Here is a 20,124-nt window from a genome sequence, read left to right on the forward strand (position 1 = left end):
TTCCTAGCTGCATAGTTACAACTCACTAGCTGCTTAATTACAAATTTTTTTACACTACATGGAAAGAAATTGATTCAAAGTTTAACATGAGTAGCCTAATATCAACTAAAATTAATCCTACCTCAACAAAGTAGCTTTTTCCAATTTGTCAATGCATTCACTGATTCAGCATCTTGACAGTTCACACATTAGATACAAACATCTCTAATACTCCAACGCATTCTTCCAATTAGTAATACCTTGATATTACAATAACAAAACTTTCAAGGTATTACTAATAACTTTCTAATATGTTGCAACTCCAAAGTTTAAACAACCATACAAAAACACAACAGCCTAACTAACTAACTACCCTTGACCATCCCAACCAACTGCTCAACTCCTTGGTACAACACAGCAGCAGCCCACGCACCTCACAGGAGCATCCCATGCACAACACAGCAACACCCCATGCACCCCAGTGCACACCTCAATGCACACAACTGTGCATCACGCTACACACCTTAATGCACACCAGTGCCTTAGCACGTGCCTCAGTATTTTGGCCTTGTATGACATCAGAACCAATTCTTCAAAGCCACTGATACAATCTTTCTTCAAAACTTTGGGACATCAATTTCGCAGCATCAACAACAACATTCAAAACCATGAAACCCAACAACTAAAAGACTCACAATCACAATCTAGAGTTAAAAACTATGCGGGCAAAATTGAGAGCGTACTCTTTACAGGGATCTAATTCTAAACTGGTCTAAACCAACACATACTGCATAAATATGAACAAATTTGGCAGTTGAACTGACAAATCTAACCAATTTTTTACATTTACTTTTTCATTAGCTAATGAACTAGTTCTGTCCCCAAAACAATGACCTACATAGCAAGTATGAATATTGCTACTACACTTCCCTGCAAAACTAAGATACTCAAAAACCCAAAATTTATCTCACTAAGGTATTTCTTTTAAGGATATAGAATCTTCAACCAAAAACTACAAACAATGACTTCAAAAAAATTGCGGGGCCTCTTAAAACTAGACCTAATTTCTCACACCTATTACTTCAAATATAAATCCCAATCCATCTATGCCCACAAAACCCCACTTTGATAAACAATATCACAAACCCATTACCCACATTAATTGCCCCCCACAAATTTTCACAACCCAGAATTGGTACTAAAGATCAAAAACACACACTTTTTTCAAAGAAAAAAAAAAACTGAATGTTACTGAAGTACATAATCTAAAGTACAATATCACAAACCCATTACACACACTTTAGTTTCTTCATACATAATCTAAAAAAAAAAAAACACAAAAGAAAGTTACTGAAGTACAATTATTGAAAGAAACACAAAAACTGAATGTTTTTCAAAAAAATGTATGTTAATGGATATTCGGTTTGGCTATTTAAATATAAAGATGGAGCAAAGAAAAGAAAGATGAAAGGAAATGGAGAGAAGGGAGAGAGGCTTACCGGCGGTGTTACGGCGGACCGGCAGTCGGTGTAGCAGCAGCTGAGAAGCGAGAGAGAGAGGGTTCTGAAAGAGGAGAGAGAGCGTTTGAAAGTGACAGAGTGAGAGAGAGCGTTTGAGAGACTGAGAGTTGAGAGATTGAGAGTACTGAGAGTTGAGAGACTGAGAGTTGAGAGATTGAGAGATTGAGAGTACTGAGAGTTGAGAGACTGAGAGTTGAGAGTTGAGAGATTGAGAGTACTGAGAGTTGAGAGATTGAGAGTGTTTCAGTTAGGCGTTTGAAAGGTAAAGTGGGGGAAAATTGTGTGGATTTCGAGTCTTATAAACTCGATTTCTACGTGGCTAAATTCCGACAAACCCAATAACTCGAGTTTTAAAATCTCGATTTTTAATACATATTTCGAGTCTTATAAACTCGATTTCTACGTGGCTAAATTCCTCCAAGTGGAAACTTTGTCCACGTAATCGAAGAACAAACACGACAACTCGAGTTTTAATTAAATCTCGAGTTTCTAAAACTCGAGATGTTAGTTTCCCACATTCTTTCAAAACCGGCCAACTAACGAAATAATTTGCACAGTAACGTTATTTGGAAAGGGTGTTCTACAGTCTACTATTCGCAGATCAATATATGAGCCCATATGCAAATGGGCTAAAGCTAGTGCCTCTTAACTTGCACTTGAATTTTGAAAAAGTTCATAACATATAATGATCTCAACAGACTAGTGAGTCAAATATCATATCTGAATAAAGTTCAGAAAAGCATCCATTGAATATTGAATATGCAATATGCAGTACTGAAAGCTGACTGTTGCAAAATAAAACAAAATTTCAGCTGATTGTAATACAACACAAAACCCAACAATAAGACAATTTCTATAAAACCCAGATGAGCAAAATACAACACAAAGTCGTGATTAATTAGATTACCAGGGCACTGATTGGCATGAAAAACCGTGACAGTGAAAGTGAAAACAGAGACAAACCTGAGGATTAAACAATCTCAATTCCCACAAATAATGAAGCATCAAGCTGCACAGAACCCCCAAAAATAAATAAAAACAAATGGGTATCTTTGGAAAAATGGAAAAAAGTGGAAAACAGAGACAAACCTGAGGAAATCCCATAGGAGTGGAGTGGTCTTTGTGTGTGAGCATGATGAGTTAAGAAATGATGCCTCTTTCTCTTTGAAGATAGAGTCCACTGAGAATAAAAAATCCTTTGGGCAAATGTAATTTACACTGATATAGCCAAATCGACCATCTCTCTATTTTATGAGCTCATGCTTTGAAGAAAAATATATTGATGAAGAAAGGGAAGCAAGTGAAACATAATTCTTATTATTTGTAGAAAATTATTTTACATCTACAAATAAAGTTGGTAGTTAATTTTCCAAGCATAATATATATATCAATAGATTCAATACACTAATACAAGATTGTAGGAAATTATTTGAGCTACTCACGCTTACAAAAGAAACATATAGAAGACAAGGTATATGAAACATGCAGAATACTTCTTATTCAATGAATAACCATAAGCAAGCTTATATATAATGCCAGAAAAAGTATTTCCATCGAATGTAACACTTTGAAGGAGCACCAAACTTTTTGGACCTGCGAATAGTTAGTAGAAAACAACATTAAGAGAGAAGATCAAAATAAGTAAATAACTTAATACCAACATTAAGATGGTGAGAAGTTTCATTTTTACCTTCCATATAGCCAAGCATGTTGTGCTAAATCCCAGCACCAAGAATGATGTCCCTAACCAAATGCAACTCAGAGATGGCCTTACTAATGTCCCATCGTTCTTGTGGCAACTCCATAGAGCATGCCACTCCAACCTTGACCATGGATATCAAACACTCCTTTATCTTATTTGCAAGGCTACCATTGTGATTTCCAAGAACTTCATCAACATTATTTAAAAGTTTTGGATCCATAATTTCCATTACACCATCAGGTAACGCCATGCTAGCATAGTTGTGAAGGTTAAGGCCTCCCTCAAACACACTATTTGTGGGTCTCTTTCCTGTTATCATCTCCAACAATAAAATTCCATAGCTATACACGTCTCCTTTGGTTGACACCTCACTTCCTAGACCATACTCTGCCATTAAGAATATTTAATATAGATAAAGTGTTCACATTATATTTTGGGAGCTCAAAATAATCATTGTAAATATGGGAAAGCATATGTTAACAATTAAAAAGTACAATAAATCGTGCTTACCTGGAGGCGTGTACCCTATTGTTCCTCTTATTCCAATCGAACTACTTTCTTTCGAATTGGTAGGTCTTAAAAGAAACTTCGCAAGCCCAAAATCTCCAACATGAGCAATCATATCACAATCAAAAAGAATGTTGCTTGGCTTTATATCACAATGAACAACTGGCATTGGGCAATGGTGGTGTAGGTAATCAAGTGCACAAGCAACGTCAATGGCAATGTTTGTTCTTTGAAGAATGGTCAGACTTCGTATCTCTACTTGCATGATATTTGTTTCTAGATCCATATGCAACCAATTTTCTAGACTTCCATTTGGCATGAACTCATAAACTAGAGCCCTAAAATCATTGCCACGAAAATCCACACTTGAGCAAGAAGTTATGATCTTCACAAGATTTCGGTGACGAATATTTTTCAAGGCTTCACACTCAGAGATGAAGCTCCTAGAAGCTCCTTGACTTTCAGTATTCAGTACCTTAATTGCAACAATTGCTCTATCCTCACCAAGGATGCCTTTATACACTGAGCCAAAACTACCAACACCAATCAAATTTGCTAATGAAAATTCATCAGTTGCTTTAAGGAGCATTTGGTAAGATACTCTCAAAAATGATTGCTTCAAGGAAGATTCTGAAGATTTATCTTTTCCTTTATTTTTGTGCCAATAAAATAAGAAAAATGACACTATGGTTATTACCAAAATCACACATGCCATTGAGATTACCACTTTAAGTGCAAAAGACCGCTTTATTTTCTTCTCTTCTTTTGTTAAGCACCTCGGCAACTTTAGTTCTAATATACCCCCACATAATCTTCTATTTCCAATGAGTGATATTGCGCTAGCATTTGCGAACACTCCTTTTGTTGGAACCTCTCCTTGAAAATCATTGAAGGATAAATTCAAATTCTTGAGGGAGAGTTTTTCCAATAAATTTGGAATTGCACCAGAGAAGTTGTTCCGGGAAAGATCCATGACTTGAATACTTCTCGAAGTACTCAAGGATATTGGAATTTCTCCTTGAAATAAATTTCCCCCCACCTGAAGGTACTGAAGGCTTGTGCAAGAGCCTAGACTGCTTGGAATTTTACCTGACAACTTGTTTTCAGATAAGTTCAACACTTCTAATTGGACAAGATTGCCAACCTCAGAAGGAAGTGATCCTACAAAAAAGTTCTGACCTAAAAAAAGTCCAATTGATAGCATTGGAATTGCAAATAGTTGCTTTGGAATGTTGCCACTAAGATTGTTTTGAGAAAGATCTAACACCAACAAATTTTGACAATTTTCTATATTTGGTGGGATAGTTCCTTCCAATTTGTTAAATGATAAGTCTAGTTCATTTAACAATGTTAAGTTTCCGAGGGCAATTGGTAACTTTCCTGAAAGTTTATTATTGGATAAATATAATTTTTGTAACTTTTTAAGTTTGCCAATCTCATCTGGGATTGTCCCTGAGAATTTGTTATCACTCATCCATAAGGCTGTCAAGTTGACCAAATTACCCATCCCTAAAGGGATCTCTCCAAAAAAAAGATTTTCACTAATTGTAAATACGGTAAGCTGGGTTGAAAGATTACCCAAAACATTAGGCAACGTACCTTTGAATCGATTCCCCTGAAGATCTATTTTCCGTAAACTGCTACAATTGACTAGAGATTGAAAGAAATTAATTTCATCATCATTTCCACTTTCTAAATTATTATAAGCAATAAATAATTTCTCCAAATGGTGTAAGCCTCCAAAATTGATTGAAAGTTTTCCTGTAAAATTGTTCTCGCCAACATCGAAGCGTCGTAGCTCTGAAGCATTAGATAATGAGACTGGAAGAGATCCGGTAAATTGGTTTTCATAGATTAGAACATACTGGAGATTCGGAAGGGTGAGGAATAAGTTTGTAGGAAGACTTCCACTAAGCTCATTTTTGTATAGTATAAAAACAGTAAGAGACGAAAAATTATATAAAGATGGAGGTATCAAACCAGAGAGTTTATTCCCAGCCAGTTGAAGAAAATTTAAGCTTTTTAATTGACCCAATGCATCCGGAATGTGTCCTCCCAGAACGTTGTAGGATGTATCTAATTGTTGTAGAGAGCTAAGGTTCCCAATGAAAGTTGGAATTTCTCCCTTGAGATTGTTTTCTTCAACAAAAAGATACTTCAACTTCAACAAAAAAGCAAGCTCCATTGGAATTGACCCCGAAAGGTTATTTCTACCTACATAAAGGTCGTAGAGGTTGGAACAATGGGAAAGGTTTGCAGGAATTTCCCCTTGGAAGGAGTTATTATACAACCACAATACTTGCAACCTGAATAGACGGCCAACTTCATCAGGGATTTTGCCTCCAATGGAGTTGTTTGCCAACATGATTTTTCTGATGAAGCTGAGGTTGCCTATGTATGGAGACAAGGAACCCACCAAACCTCTGGCCTGAAGATCTAATGCAATGACTCTTCTATGCTTGTGGCCGCATGTAACACCTTCCCACTCACAGAAATGGAGGGAATCATTCCATGAGCTGAAAATGTTTTTAGGGTCTCGTGATATTTGTGTCTTGAAGCCCAACAAAGCCAGATGATCAGTCTCATTCCCACCGAAATAAGTGGAGGTGGCAATACTAATGCCAAAAACAGCAAGAGTTTCTACATGCAGCAGTACAACGAACAAGAGAAGGATGGTTTGGAATTGAATTGAGCACAATAATCTCAGACTCATTGCTTGCATTTTGATGCCTTACTTGTGGAAAAGGCCTAGACTCTTTTTGTGGGTATGGTTGATGCCTTACTTGTGGAAAACCAATTGATATTGATCTTGAAGTCAACTTTTGAGGCTGAGCTGCAATTATTCTTTGTGGAAAACCAATTAATTATACTTTTTTTCCCTTAATGAGACAAAGACCAAGACTTCTTTTGGCGGTATTTGGTTGATGACTAACTTTGTTACCTATGTGTCGTTGATTATCGACCTTGAAGGTAGCTGTTGAGGTTGAACTTGAAGTCTTGAACTACAATCACCATTTTTACTAAAATTTTCTTCCATTCTTAGTAGGTTACCAGTTTTATTGATGATAATTAACCAATTAATTCATTAGGAATTGGGTGCACTAGAATTCCCAAGTAAATAGAACTAATTCATTGTTTGTGCTTTCAGAACATTTAGATTTTGGAAGTACACAATTACATGATACAAAATTCAAAATTCAGAGTTACATTTGAAAAATAAATAATTGGTCAGTGTCAAAGTCATAGTATATCAACTAATCATTTGAATAGGTAATTGTTCAATATATAATTTCATTTTCTAAAATCACTAGGTTATAAGAATATGCATGGCTTTTGAATGGATTTTGTGTTATGCCTTTTTGTTAGAATTCCTTTCCCTCTTATTGTGTATGCGTGAGTTAGTTTCTCAAAAAAAAAAAAAAAAGTCACGAGAATATGCAACTCTTTTCAATGCTTTCTACAATAGTGAATTAGTTCTATTTTCAAGGGAGTTCAACATAGAGTTGATAGTAATATAATCTAATCCTCCTCAAATCTTGTATAGAAACCATGATGCTTCTTGTACTGGAGTGGAGGTGTAGGCGACTAGAAAGTAGATAACGGTATGAAAGTGAGCAGAATAATAATAATAATAATAATAAAAAAAAAAACAAATGGCAAACATAACAGGGGAAATATACATACACACACATCATCAAATGGCAATCACCAATATATCCCTATTCATATGTCAGCATGACAAGTTGGATGGTGGGATAGTTAGTTTTCATTTTCTATGGCTAACGTGGAAGTGGAAGTGGTCCAAACAGCCAGTGAAAGAGTGATACACATTGGCTGTTGGACCAAATAATTATTTCCACCGTGTTTGACACTTCGAATAATAGTTTTTTTTTCCAGCCCGGTTTCGCACTTTGCCTTTTCCCGGTTTTCCACATTGGATGAACTTGGACTCTGGACTTTGGAGCATTATAATTTTCCATCGTGTGTGACACTCAGAAAGATTCTTTTATTCTTCCACTCTGTTTGTCAATCTGCTTTTTGCCTATTTCCACATTGAATGTACAAGCCATATCCTTAATTCATGTCTACCCTAAAACTAATTTTTCATTAAGATGTTGGTCACTTACACACCAGATTGATTTATTTCCAGCAAAGAACATCTATACAATATATCCTGTTGCACCATGTCTTGTTTTTTATTGCACAAAAACTATTTTACACAACCCCAAAAGCAATCGAAATCATGATTTTCATGCAGAAATCATTACTTGAAATCATGATTTGAGTTGTTTTTTGGGTTGTGTAAAACATTTTGTGTGCAACAGATTTAATCCTTCTATTATATCTGAAAAATTGTTGTTTAGACTCCTACAACGTCCATATCCATCAAAGATACCTATTTGTTAATACTGTATTATTATTATTATTATTATTAACCGTCAACTATTTGATTTAGATTCTACAGAGAATAAAGATGTAATTATATGTGATTTTTTTTTTCTATTCAAGTTTGGACCTATTAGAGCTTCATGGTTTGTTTCATTTCTACCCTACGTTTAAATGGAAAGAGATAATTGAAAAGGAGTGAAGATTGTAGAACTTATCACCCTAAACATGCTGATGTAGGAAGTTATTCACAGAATGCCTAAACAAGATGAAACAATTTATTAGCATAGGATTGATCACCTTGACAACCGGGATTTGGAATTTCTTGAAGGATTCTTATTAAGCAGCTCTCTTACATTTCAATTGAATGATGACATTGCAAATTTTATTCAACGAGTTCCGATTTTTCAAGAAAATTTATTTATTTTAAAAATTAAAAAGACATGGATGTTCTTTTTATTCATTGCTTTTAATAAATAATTAAATTGGGGCAGTGAAGAAATGTCAGATTGTGAGAGTGAAAAGGAAGAAATGGCTCAATGGTATCAGTGTTAGTATAAGTGGGTTATTTCTACTTACCAAAAAATGAAAAAAAAAAAAAAGTTTTTCCAATATGGCTAATCCAGCTTTGCCATGGAGTCAATTTAATACTAGTAGATTGGTCTTGCTTCAAACTTCTTTTGTGGTTCAACAGACTTGTTAACAGGTCTTCTGAAGTATAAAAGAAGTTTGTGCCCCTTGAGTAGTAACATCTTGCATGTGAGGCATTTGACATTTTGACTCGGAATATTTTTGGTAATCTTGTGAAATTTCTCTCATCATTTCCTACAAAGAAGAGAGTTAAACTTAAAAAAAAAAAAAAAAAAAAAATTGAACTCAACAATATGAATGTGCGACCTAGACAATATTTATATCTTAAAGCTTTAATTGCACCCCCTTTCTTGGGAAAAGATGCTCCCAACATGTTGAGAGCCTTGGGCTCCAACTGCTAATAGTTACGTGAGATCAGTTTTTTCTTTTGTTTTTAGTGGTTAGAGCCCAAAGCTCTCCCTTTGAATTTGACTTATTGTACTTAGCTTTGGCATAAGCTGGAATACTTAAGCGTTTGATTCGAATTTTCAGTATCTATCTGTTGGGCCTTCACCACACTACAAATGGACTACATTTATGAAGACCATGATGAGGTAGTTTCTTTACACACTCCATCAAAAAAAAAAATTCTCATCAAACTTCTTAAAATGAAAAAAGCACTTCCAACAGCAACTCCAAGCAAGTACATAGATCTAGCTACATCTAGTAATTCTTTCTTTCGATCCCTTTACAATTCTTATAATATCACACATACTTTACCAACTTTTCAAAATTTTGAAATATTCTGTTAATGTTATTAACAAAATGATTAATATGTTAATTTTCACCAAACCTCAAGGGAAAGTGTCATGCTCTTGAACTTTTAGGGTGGAGTAACATTCCCCAAAAGTTTTTGTAATTTACCCTATTAATTTTCTATATTCTTCCAATTTTTCTATTCCCTTTTCAAACACACAAAAGTAAAACGATTATCCTTTCTTTCCTTTTACTTTTCTATTCTTCGTATGTTTACCATCCATCAATTGCTGCAAATTTTACACAAACCAGAAATAGTTCAAAATATGACATATTATAATATAATTTTTTTTCCCAAATCAGGTCAACAACAAATGTCATTCATTACTATGTTTTAATTTTTCATTGATTTATTATTTAGTTATAGCATCAAAATTATAGTAGATGAATATGTAAAGTTAAAATCGTCTAAGATAAATTTGTAAAGCCAACAAGAGTGTAGCAACAAAATTAAAGGTGAAAAAAAGAAAAAAAAAATAATGATGTGATAGATGAGTTGGCTCAACAGGAGTATAATAACAATAAATACATTAAGCTTCTAGCTAGTCTTGTTCTTGTGTCTTTGATATTGATCGTGAAGTTAACTTCTGAGGCTGAATTGCAACCATTCTTTGTAGATAACTAATTAGTCATTTTTTTCCTTGATGAGACAAAGACCTAGACTTTTTTCGTGGGTATTTGGCTGATGACTAACTTTGTGACCACATACAAGATAACATTAAATGTATGTCTTGATTTTTCGCAAGCCTGACTTTGGTGGTTTGATTTTTTGCATGCCTATCATGACTTATTTGCATGCAATTTAATAGAGGTGTTGACATGTTCTTCACCTCTATTAATGCATGACTTTGTTTTTCTACATGATGTGCACAGTTTCTCGATAGTGCCGACATGAATTACTCTTTCAAGTATCAATGAGAATGACCATTTCTTTTCTTTTTTTTTTCTTTTTTCTTTTTTTGGTAAAGGAGAATGACCATTTCTAAACGTATATATGGTTGCGTTGAAGTTGCCACGCAAATTGGTAAATAGGATACAAGACAAGATACTAGCTTTGCCCATGTGCCGTTGATTAATGATTATTGACCTTGAAGGTGAAGGTAACTGTCGAGGTTGAACAGCAATGAGTTGAGCGATCACCATTTTTATTAAAATTTTCTACCATTCTTAAGGAGAAAATGGACTTTTGCCCTTTTTTTTTAAAAAAAATATCCAGCAAAATGTCTTATATCTGAAACTAATTTGGAAAATGCCCCTATTTTGAAACTCAATTTTCTAAAAATCGAGTTTCAAATGTATAACTCGATTTTTGGAATATCGAGTTATAGCAAACGTGGACTTAGAAAAAAAAAATTTCTGGAACTCGAGTTCCATGCAAAGCACTCAAGTTTCACTTGAATTTTTTCAATGAACTCGAGTTCTAGAATTTTTTTTTTTTAATAATTTTCAATACGCTATAACTTGATTGTCCAAAAATTGAGTTTTAAAACAGGAGCATTTTCCTAATTAGTTTCAGACATGAGGCATTTTGGTGGATATTTAAAAAAAAAGGGCAAATGTCCATTTTCTCCCCGTTCTTAATTAGTAGGTAACCAAGTTTGCCCATTTTCTCCCTGTTCTTAATTAGTAGGTAACCAGGTTTGTTGATGATAATTTTCTACCATTCATAAGAGGAATTCTTGGGGGGTGCACTGGGATTCCCATGGAAATATAACTAATCATGATTAGAGAAAACTTTGTAGGTTAAATATTACTGCTCCTTGTCATCAAATTTCTAAAAATGCACTTCCAACACAGCAACTCCACAAATCTTGCTACCTCTGGTAATTCTCTTTTTTCCTTTACAATTCTTATACAACGTAGGTACCACGCACACTTTATAAAATTTTCAAATTTTGGAATATTTTTCAAATGTTATTAACAAAATTGGTAATATATTGATTTCCTCCAAAGTCCAAACTTCAAAGGAACTTTTTGTAATCTACCCTAATAAATTTCTATTATTCCACTTTTTTATTCCCTTCCGAACACGCAAAAGAAAAACAATAATCTTTTCTTTCCTCTTACTTTTCCATTCTTCCTAAATTTCCATCCATCAATTTATTGCAAGTTTTACGTGAAACAAAAATAGTTCAGAATATAAAGCAAATTTTATTTTAGGGTTGGTTCATAATCATACTAGACTAATTTTACAATTTTTCGGGTACTCCTAATTAGTTGGACACCCCTTATGATTTCAAACATCTAAACTGTAACAAATTAAGGGTCAAGCTTAGGTCCAGTATCCAGTAGTACTGAACCCATTGAGATGATGACATGTGTCCACTTTTGGACACGTGTTACCATCGGACCAGGTCTAATGTACTAGATGCACTGGATCTAAACCAAGTCCACAAATTAATTGGATGATGAGGATAACCTTTTCCTCTATTTAATATTTTTGGAACAAATCATTTTGTGAATTCTGAGAAGTTCAAGAAGGGTCCAAACTCCAAAGGTCATATAGAACCAATAAGGAGAAAATGGGCTTTTGCCTTAAAATATCTAGCATTTTGTCTCATTTCTAAAACTATTTAGGAAAATGCTCCTATTTTGAAACTCGATTTTAAAAAAATCGAGTTTCAATTTAAAACTCAATTTTTGAAAAATCGAATTATAGCGAACTAAAAATTTTTAAAAAAAAAAATTCTGGAACTCGAGTTCACATGGAACTTGAGTTTCTTGAAAAAATTCAAGTGAAACTCGAGTTCTATGTACTCGAGTACTTCACATGGAACTCGAGTTCCAAAAAAAAAAAATTAAGTCCACGTTCACTATAACTCAATGTTCCAAAAATCGAGTTATATATTTGAAACTCGATTTTTAGAAAATTGAGTTTCAAAATAGGGGCATTTTCCTAATTAGTTTCAAACATGGGGCATTTTGCTAGAAAATTTGTGAGAAAATGGGTAGAAGCCCATTTTGGCCCAACCAATAAACACTCCAAAGTACAAGCAATATAGATTGATGGTCACAAAATGCAGACTTTGAAAGTATTACATATAAGACAATATACTTCAACTCATAAATTCTTAACCATACTATAAGGGATTTTTTTTCCCCCAATACTCGTATACCAAGTTAGCATTGAAGTGAGACATTTCTATAGGAGTTCGGCATATAGACTCATATACACCTTCCAAATATACATGGAATCAAGTGAACTGCATTAAACTTACAAATACATATAACACAGGTTTGTACACTTTCACAGGGAATGTATGTGTTTCACCCTCTAAATCACTTGCTTAACCTTGGCAAATGGTGTCTCATACAAAATGGGAGAGTTGTCATACTTAGATGCCAAACTTTAATCCCCAAGAAAAGCATTGAATGAATCTGCCACTAAGTATGACAGACTCGAGATTGCATCCCCCTTCTAGGAGAAGCACAAATCAGCCCCGCATAGATCTTTGGCAAGTTGTTTAATATTGGACACTGGCATGTAGTATGTTCTCCTCGTGAATTGTAAAATGGCTAATAGATCCAATACATGACCATCATACTTAACAAATTCTTTTGAGAGAGAGAAAGAGAGAGAGAGCACCAAGCGCACTTAAGCGCAAGGGCCTCCAAGAGCTTAGGCTCAAAGCACGCACTTGATTGAAGTGAGATGCACATTTTTTTTTTAAAATGATTTGATAAATTTGAAAATAATTATCAATGGGCAATACAACAATCAAATGATAAAAAAAAAATATAAAAATTGAAATAAAATATTTTATAAAAATTCATATAACATTTATATAAGCCTATCCTTTTGCAATTTTTTGGATAACTAGATGAAGTACTCCTGAGTACTTCCATCAATATCCATTCTTGAATCTTCAGTAGCCATTATGTGCTATGACTAATTACTAATATTAGTTAATAATTTAATAACTTAATAAGTATATGAAAATAAGAATTAGTCAATATAAGATCAATAGTGGACTGTAGAGTGATTACGGTCCCAAATAGTTCTTATAGAAGTGTGTAGCATTACACCATAAATTGCATTTTATACACCAAAGTGCATGTTATGCACCAAATTATGGTTTGTATCAATAGTGTTAAGATTCTGTGGCTACAATTAAGTTTTGGGTTTTTTTTTTTTGGAAAAATATAAAAATCACAAAAAAGAGTGTACGAGCTTTTTAAAAAATCACAAGAAAGCACACCTAAAGCTCGCTTCTTTGAATGCACCTCACTTTAGAAGCTAAAGCGCCGGAGCTTTTGCACTTCGCACTTAAGCACACTTTTACCAACAGACAGAGAGAGAGAGAGAGAGAGAGAGAGAGAGATGCAAGCAGACTAATGACTAGATTGACTATGATAATTTGTTATAAGCTACTTCGATGAAGACAATCTAAACCAGCGGGTAGGGGATGGGGGGCAGCAGAATTGCCTTTAGAACCATAGAGGATGTCTTTATGGCATAATTTCATTTGCTAGCAGAGGATGTTGCCCCTTCTTCTTGTTCAAATTTGGAAGCATTACCAAATATCTATTGGATGCCATAGGTTGAAAATTTCTATTAAAAAAAAAAAAGGTGAAAGACTATGAGGCTGAATATTAAAATGTTTCTTTACATTTTACGTGCAATAACTAATCGATTCAAATCCTGTGATAGATAAGTGGGTTTAATTTGATTAGTTGAAATTAAATTTCAACACTGGAGAAACTCTTAAATGTCTATCCATTTTGAATTCATGCCTTCATTTCTGCCACCCAAATAGAGCAAACCTACAAAGAAAAGAACAGGAAAAAGAAAAGTTATATTTTGAAAAATAAGCTAATTAGTGACAGATGCACTATTGCCATTGAAAGAAACACTGGCAATTAAATTGCAGATGCAGCACAAGTGCACAACCATACAACTTGAAATTGGATGACCCCAAACAACTTTGTCAAAAGCCTTGTAAAATAACTTCCCAATAATTACATTATATTTCATCCTTTTTCATTAAAGGCCAACTAATATTTAAAAGTTTTATTTATCAAAAAAAAAAAAATTCCTCTAACCTTGTCATAGTTACTATAGTATTGTTACTATTTTATGTCAAGGTAGTATTCCTAATATTGCATCTATACCTATGATGCATGGACACGAACACGGACACGGATACGGCGATACGGCAATTTTTGAAAAATAAGGACATGACACGGCGTGGACACGGCAATTAAATAATTAATTAAATTTTATATTTAAGCATATTTTTAAATATATTTAGACATAAAATATGTTTTTTGTTTAGAATTTAAATTATATAAGAACTACAAATAAGTAAACTAACCTCCAAAGTAATGCAATAATACACAAAATATTTAGAGTACAAACCAAGAGTTTAAATATGCTACATTCAACGTCAAACTAAAAATATAAAAGGAAACCAAACTTTAAAAAGTATAACTCAGTGTCAGTGACACTGTGACAGTGTGAGTGGGGTAAAAAAAAAAAAAAAAACACGTTATAAGTTATATTAAAGTAACACAGTACACCCATACCCATTCACCAAAATATCTGGAAAAAAAAAAAGAACAGAGTGGGAGAAGAGAAGCGGTCAGACAGTCCACACCGAGAGAGACAGAGAGATCGGAAGGGACAGGGCACGGCGTCGACGTCTATGGAGCTCGTCGATCGGCCCGATCTAGTTCCGGTGAGGGACAGAAGGCAGCGGCAGCGGGCAGAGGTCAGAGGGAGGGTGGGTGGGTTGAGAACTTGAGATGCCGGCAGAGGTCTGTGATTTTTTTTTTTTTTTTTTTTTGGTTCTACTGGCATGTCGGACGTGTCGGTGCCGTGTCGAAGAAGCGAAAAAAAAAAAAAAAAAAAAAAAAAAAAAAAAAAAAAAAAAAAAAAAAAGACACTCTTTGGACACTGGAGTCCGGCGAGTCGTATCAGTTCAGGTGTACGACACCGACACGTCGCCAAAAATGGTGTGTCGGTGCAACCTAGATCTATACATTGTTTAAATTAGAAGTTGGGCGATGATCTGTGGCTATTCACTTAAACACCCATAGGAGCCTCATTTTAGGATTTCTCCTAGTCCTATATATACCTAAATGAGTTTATTTTATAATCTATGAAATAATTAGGATATCCATAGACTTGGTTGACCTATATACAACTCTTCACCCGAGACAGAAATAAATTGCACAGTGAAGCTGCTTATTAGAGCATAGATTGTTTTTCACGGGAAGTATGAATTGCTTTTTATAGAAATGGAATACTTACCCAGCAGAGACAAGAATTATATCTGCCTTAATCTTAAATCTTTGAGCACAGGGTACAATAATTTCATCAAGCACAGTTGTCATGGCAATATCATCTGACCCTCAAGTATACGCAAATTTAATTTCTGTTCCTTCACCATCTCCATGACCTACCTCATCAACTTTACCAGTACCAGGGTAGCTTCCATCCTATAACAAACAAGATGAAATAGAATTAGATTAGTTGCTGAGAAATGAACTTCTAAGATGTACATCCATTAAGTGGATCAAAATCAATAATATTAAGGCCTTGAATATTAAGCAGGAGAGGCAGTTTGTGATTAAATTGCAGGGGAAAACATATAACACAGGCCTGGACCAAATTAATTCTTACTTGGTGAGTTGAAATGATAAATATATCTGGATCATCATAAAAAGCATCATCTGTCCCATTTCCATGGTGAGCATCAAAATCAATGATAAACACACCCTTTAGCCCATGTGAATGTTGGGCATAACGAGCTACAATGGCCACATTTCCTAAAACACAACCCCGTAGGCCCCTTTGGAATAGGAGGATGTCCTGGATGTATTATCAAAGCAAAGCCCACAGGTGGATCCAGGTGGTTTCTAGATGCTAAAACCTGAAAGATGACATAGAAAATTTTAGAAAATAGATAGTGCAAACAAGAAGTAAACTCACTTTCAACATAGAATAACTTAAAACAAGAATCTAGTTCTGCTAACTTCAGTGAAAATATGAACATTTGGATGTGTCAAAAGAAAAAAGAAAATGAAATCGTTCAAGGACTGCACATAAAATATAACAAATAAGAATTATCTCAAGAGACTGAATCAACTAACAAATATAACTTTAGTGATTCCTGCTCCAGCCACAACTAGTGACTCAAGCCTGCATCAATATACCATGATAAGAAAGAGTGGAGTGTACAACATGCAGCTTGCAAATTAAAGAATCAAGATCCAAGTCAAACGTCATTCATATCAAAAAATTTAAATTCAATAAAATATGGAAAAAAACAATGAACGAAATGTCCCAGATATACATTCAGTGCAACTAGAAAACATTTCTTTCCCAATCAATTCAACTAATATACATGACTCAACTAGATGAGGAAACATTGATGTTAAAGAAGCTCTCAATCAGAATGTAAGAACCAGAAAGAAAAAAAATAATGTTTTGTGGGTCATATACAAACCCCTTTTTTGCAAATACATCAAGGTTTAACAATTTTTCTTCATATCCAATGTGCCTTTCTTTCCATCTGCTGAATAATTTATCCATCAGAATTAATAAAGTTTTAGCATCATGATATACAAAAAGGATAATATTCTCAAGCCCACCAACAATAATTGCAGGAAAATATTTCCAAGCAAAAGTTTTATATACAGCACAGGTAATCCAAAGTACCCATTTTTCCATGAAAGTTTCCAACTGCAGTATTTTTCTTTTGATTTGAATAAGCTATTAATGGGACTGCATTAAGCTTACTATAAAGTGTCCTCAAATCCACCCAAAAAGCTACATAGCCGTTTCAGAATGCAATTTCATATTTAAAACAGAGAGAGAGAGAGAGAGAGAGAGAGAGAGAGAGATTCAATTGGTCTAAACATCTAAGGTTGAAAACTTGCACCATGTAATTCTTGATTCACCTAAATTCAGAGCAATGTTTTATGCTCAAAATCAAAACCAATAAGAAGAATTTTTTTTTAAAGCACTCCAATGTCAAAGGAGGCTGAAACATTGAGGATTGCATTAGATCAGTTCATTTACAAGTGTAATGAGTAATGACATCTGTAGCATTAAAAATTGAAAATTGCATCTCACAAAATTTGAGAGGGTCTGCAATTGATTTTTTGAAGGCTTAGACTTCTAAACCAACCATGAATTAAAACTATTATTGCCACCACTTTCTCATAATCAAGGATTTTCTGCTAACTCAATGAATATGCACCTTCCCAACAAGAGGACCACTATCATTGATCTCTCTGTTTCTCTCTCTCTAACACACAAAAATCTCTCTTTACTGTAACAAATTAATGATTTAGATCAAGCTTTACATAACTGATTTCAAGAGATTATCATTTCAATCTGTCAAAAGTTGTGACTGCTAGAGCAGAAGGATGTAATAAAATTGTAAAGGCTTTCAAAATTTTTTTTACAGATTTTGAATTAGAATACACCTATCAAAAAAAAAAAAAAAGAATTAGCATAAGAATTGTGATTGTCAAAACCACATGGTATCACAATTTTATTTGACTTTCTATCACTATGTTCATTTGTTTTTTATTCCATTTCCCAATATAAACCTAATATTTTTCATTCAACGTATTCACTTTCTAGAGCTTGATCGTAAATTTCAACCACTCTGATGTTTTCTAGTCCAATGAGATTCAAAACTATTATAGGGAAAAAAAAATTGGCAACCATATCCATTTTCTTACCTTATCCTAATAGTTATATTGATTTGCTCATGTAGCTATTAATAAATTAATCTGATTTGCAGATGCAGTGAGATTATCACATTATGACAGTCCAGTAAAAAAATCCAGAAGTAAATGGGTTTTAGTATCTAAAACAGAATGAGTGTATGTGTAAATATCTGCAAGCTCAAGAAAGAAACCAGATTTGTCTAATTCGTTGAACTACAGTGGAAGTAGCATATGTTGGTCCAGACTCCAGAACCATCAATGAATATAATACCTGTTGTGAAGCCTGATCCATAGCTTATAAACATAAACCAAATAAGGAAAAACTAAGCTCTTTAGAGAGGCAGTTTTTCTGACTGGAACCAAGTAAGACTAAGTATTATATAGTATATATGAATCTCTATATATATATATATATATATCTAAAAGCTAAAACATAGTATTTATTGTTGCCGTGCTTCAGTTGAACCATATCAACGGCCATGTCATTGTTTTTTTTTCTTTCCAATTTTTCCTATATTTTTTTTAACATTTAAGGTGAATTAAAAACTCCATTATTTAACAATCAAAACATCATATTTATCTTATTTTTAACTATTCTTCTTATTATTAAATTCCCAACTTAAAATATCTGTTATGAATATTTTAGGTTTCAAAAGTATTGAACTGTATGAGTCTACTGACATTTTATCTTTTCCAAATTTTAATGATTTTCCCTTGGCTACATGGCTCCTGATGTATCTACTAATTGACTGTGCTGCTTTGCTTTTTTAGAATTGTCTATACTGACACATAAGCTCCCATGTAGAAACTTCACTTAGGTGATGCTTTAGAAACCAATTTTTCTTTTCCTTTTTTCCTTTGGTGTGCGTTGGTAAAACTTACATACAATACCTTAGGAGCATTACAATAGGTTCCCCAATTGAATTAAAACACAGTTGCGGTGAATTTAATTGTGTTTTAATGGTAACACAACCAAGTGTTTAAATTTAATTGGGAAACCTAATATGCTGCACCAAAGTTTCACCCCTTTTTTTGCTAAGTGATGAGAATTAGAAATAATTGCCTATATATTCTGTAAATTAAATGATCTAAGAATTTTTTTTACTTTTTAAGAACTTTCTGACCAAGTTTTATTAGTATTTTTGTTTTCGTTTAGTTGATTTTCCACATTATTGTTGGCATCAAAAGCCGTGACAGTGAAAGCCCCATCAGGATCATCCACAACCATCAACTGCCCAATTTCAATTTCCACAAACAATGAATCATCAAGCTGCACAAACCCCACAAAATTAAGCTCAACTCAATTTTTTTTTTTTTTTTTTTTTAAAAACCCCTGAAAGCAGAGAGAAACCTGGGGGTAATGTTGAAGGACCAGAGTCTTGGTGAGAAGGGTTAAGTAGATAGGGAAAGAGAATTGGGAAGAGATGCCAAAGGAGTGGTCTTTGTGGGCATGAGTTAAAAAGTGGTGCCTCTTTTTCTTTGAAGAAGAAGTCCATGTGTCCACTGAGAGGAAAAAAAATGAACAATGTTGTGAAAACGTTTTCCTCACAGAGCTTCTATAGAAAGGATGAGAGGGAAGGAAAATAAAGGTACAATAGATAAAACACACATTTTTAGTTTTTAAACAAATTTTTACACATTTTTACACATTTTTTACTCATATATATTTCAAAAAATTACAAACAACATTACTCAAACTCCTCTACCAAACGGGTCCAAAATATTTTCCAAATTGGGGGGAAATGTTTTTGTAAACAATTGAGAATAATGAATAGAGATCATTGAGTTTAAGCCCGACCCGACTCGTTCATCCATCATCCATCCGTGTTTATTACTTTAGGGCATGTTTGGTAGATTTTAATAGACGCTATAATGTAATAATTATTCCTATGTTTTAGTTATTCCTATAGTTTAGTTATTTCTTAGTTTGGTTATGTTTTTATTACAAGAAATAGTTAT

General features: G+C 33.8%; 1 protein-coding gene and 1 pseudogene across 1 annotated transcript; both read right to left on the reverse strand.

Moving 5' to 3' along the window:
- Positions 1-2,975: 2,975 nt before the first annotated feature.
- Positions 2,976-6,701, reverse strand: LOC142632238 (putative receptor-like protein kinase At3g47110). Its single transcript, XM_075806662.1, has 3 exons — positions 3,712-6,701; positions 3,190-3,588; positions 2,976-3,092 (listed from the first exon to the last, which is right to left on the reverse strand). Exons 1-2 carry the CDS (start codon positions 6,428-6,430, stop codon positions 3,215-3,217), a joined length of 3,093 nt encoding a protein of 1,030 aa, XP_075662777.1. The 5' UTR covers positions 6,431-6,701; the 3' UTR covers positions 2,976-3,092; positions 3,190-3,214.
- A 6,053-nt stretch (positions 6,702-12,754) lies between these two features.
- Positions 12,755-20,124, reverse strand: part of LOC142633067 (histone deacetylase 14, chloroplastic-like) — a 44,521-nt pseudogene continuing 37,151 nt past the window's right edge.

This window comes from Castanea sativa, chromosome 4 (genome assembly GCF_040712315.1).
Source record: "Castanea sativa cultivar Marrone di Chiusa Pesio chromosome 4, ASM4071231v1".
In the NCBI taxonomy this organism is placed as follows: Eukaryota; Viridiplantae; Streptophyta; class Magnoliopsida; order Fagales; family Fagaceae; genus Castanea; species Castanea sativa.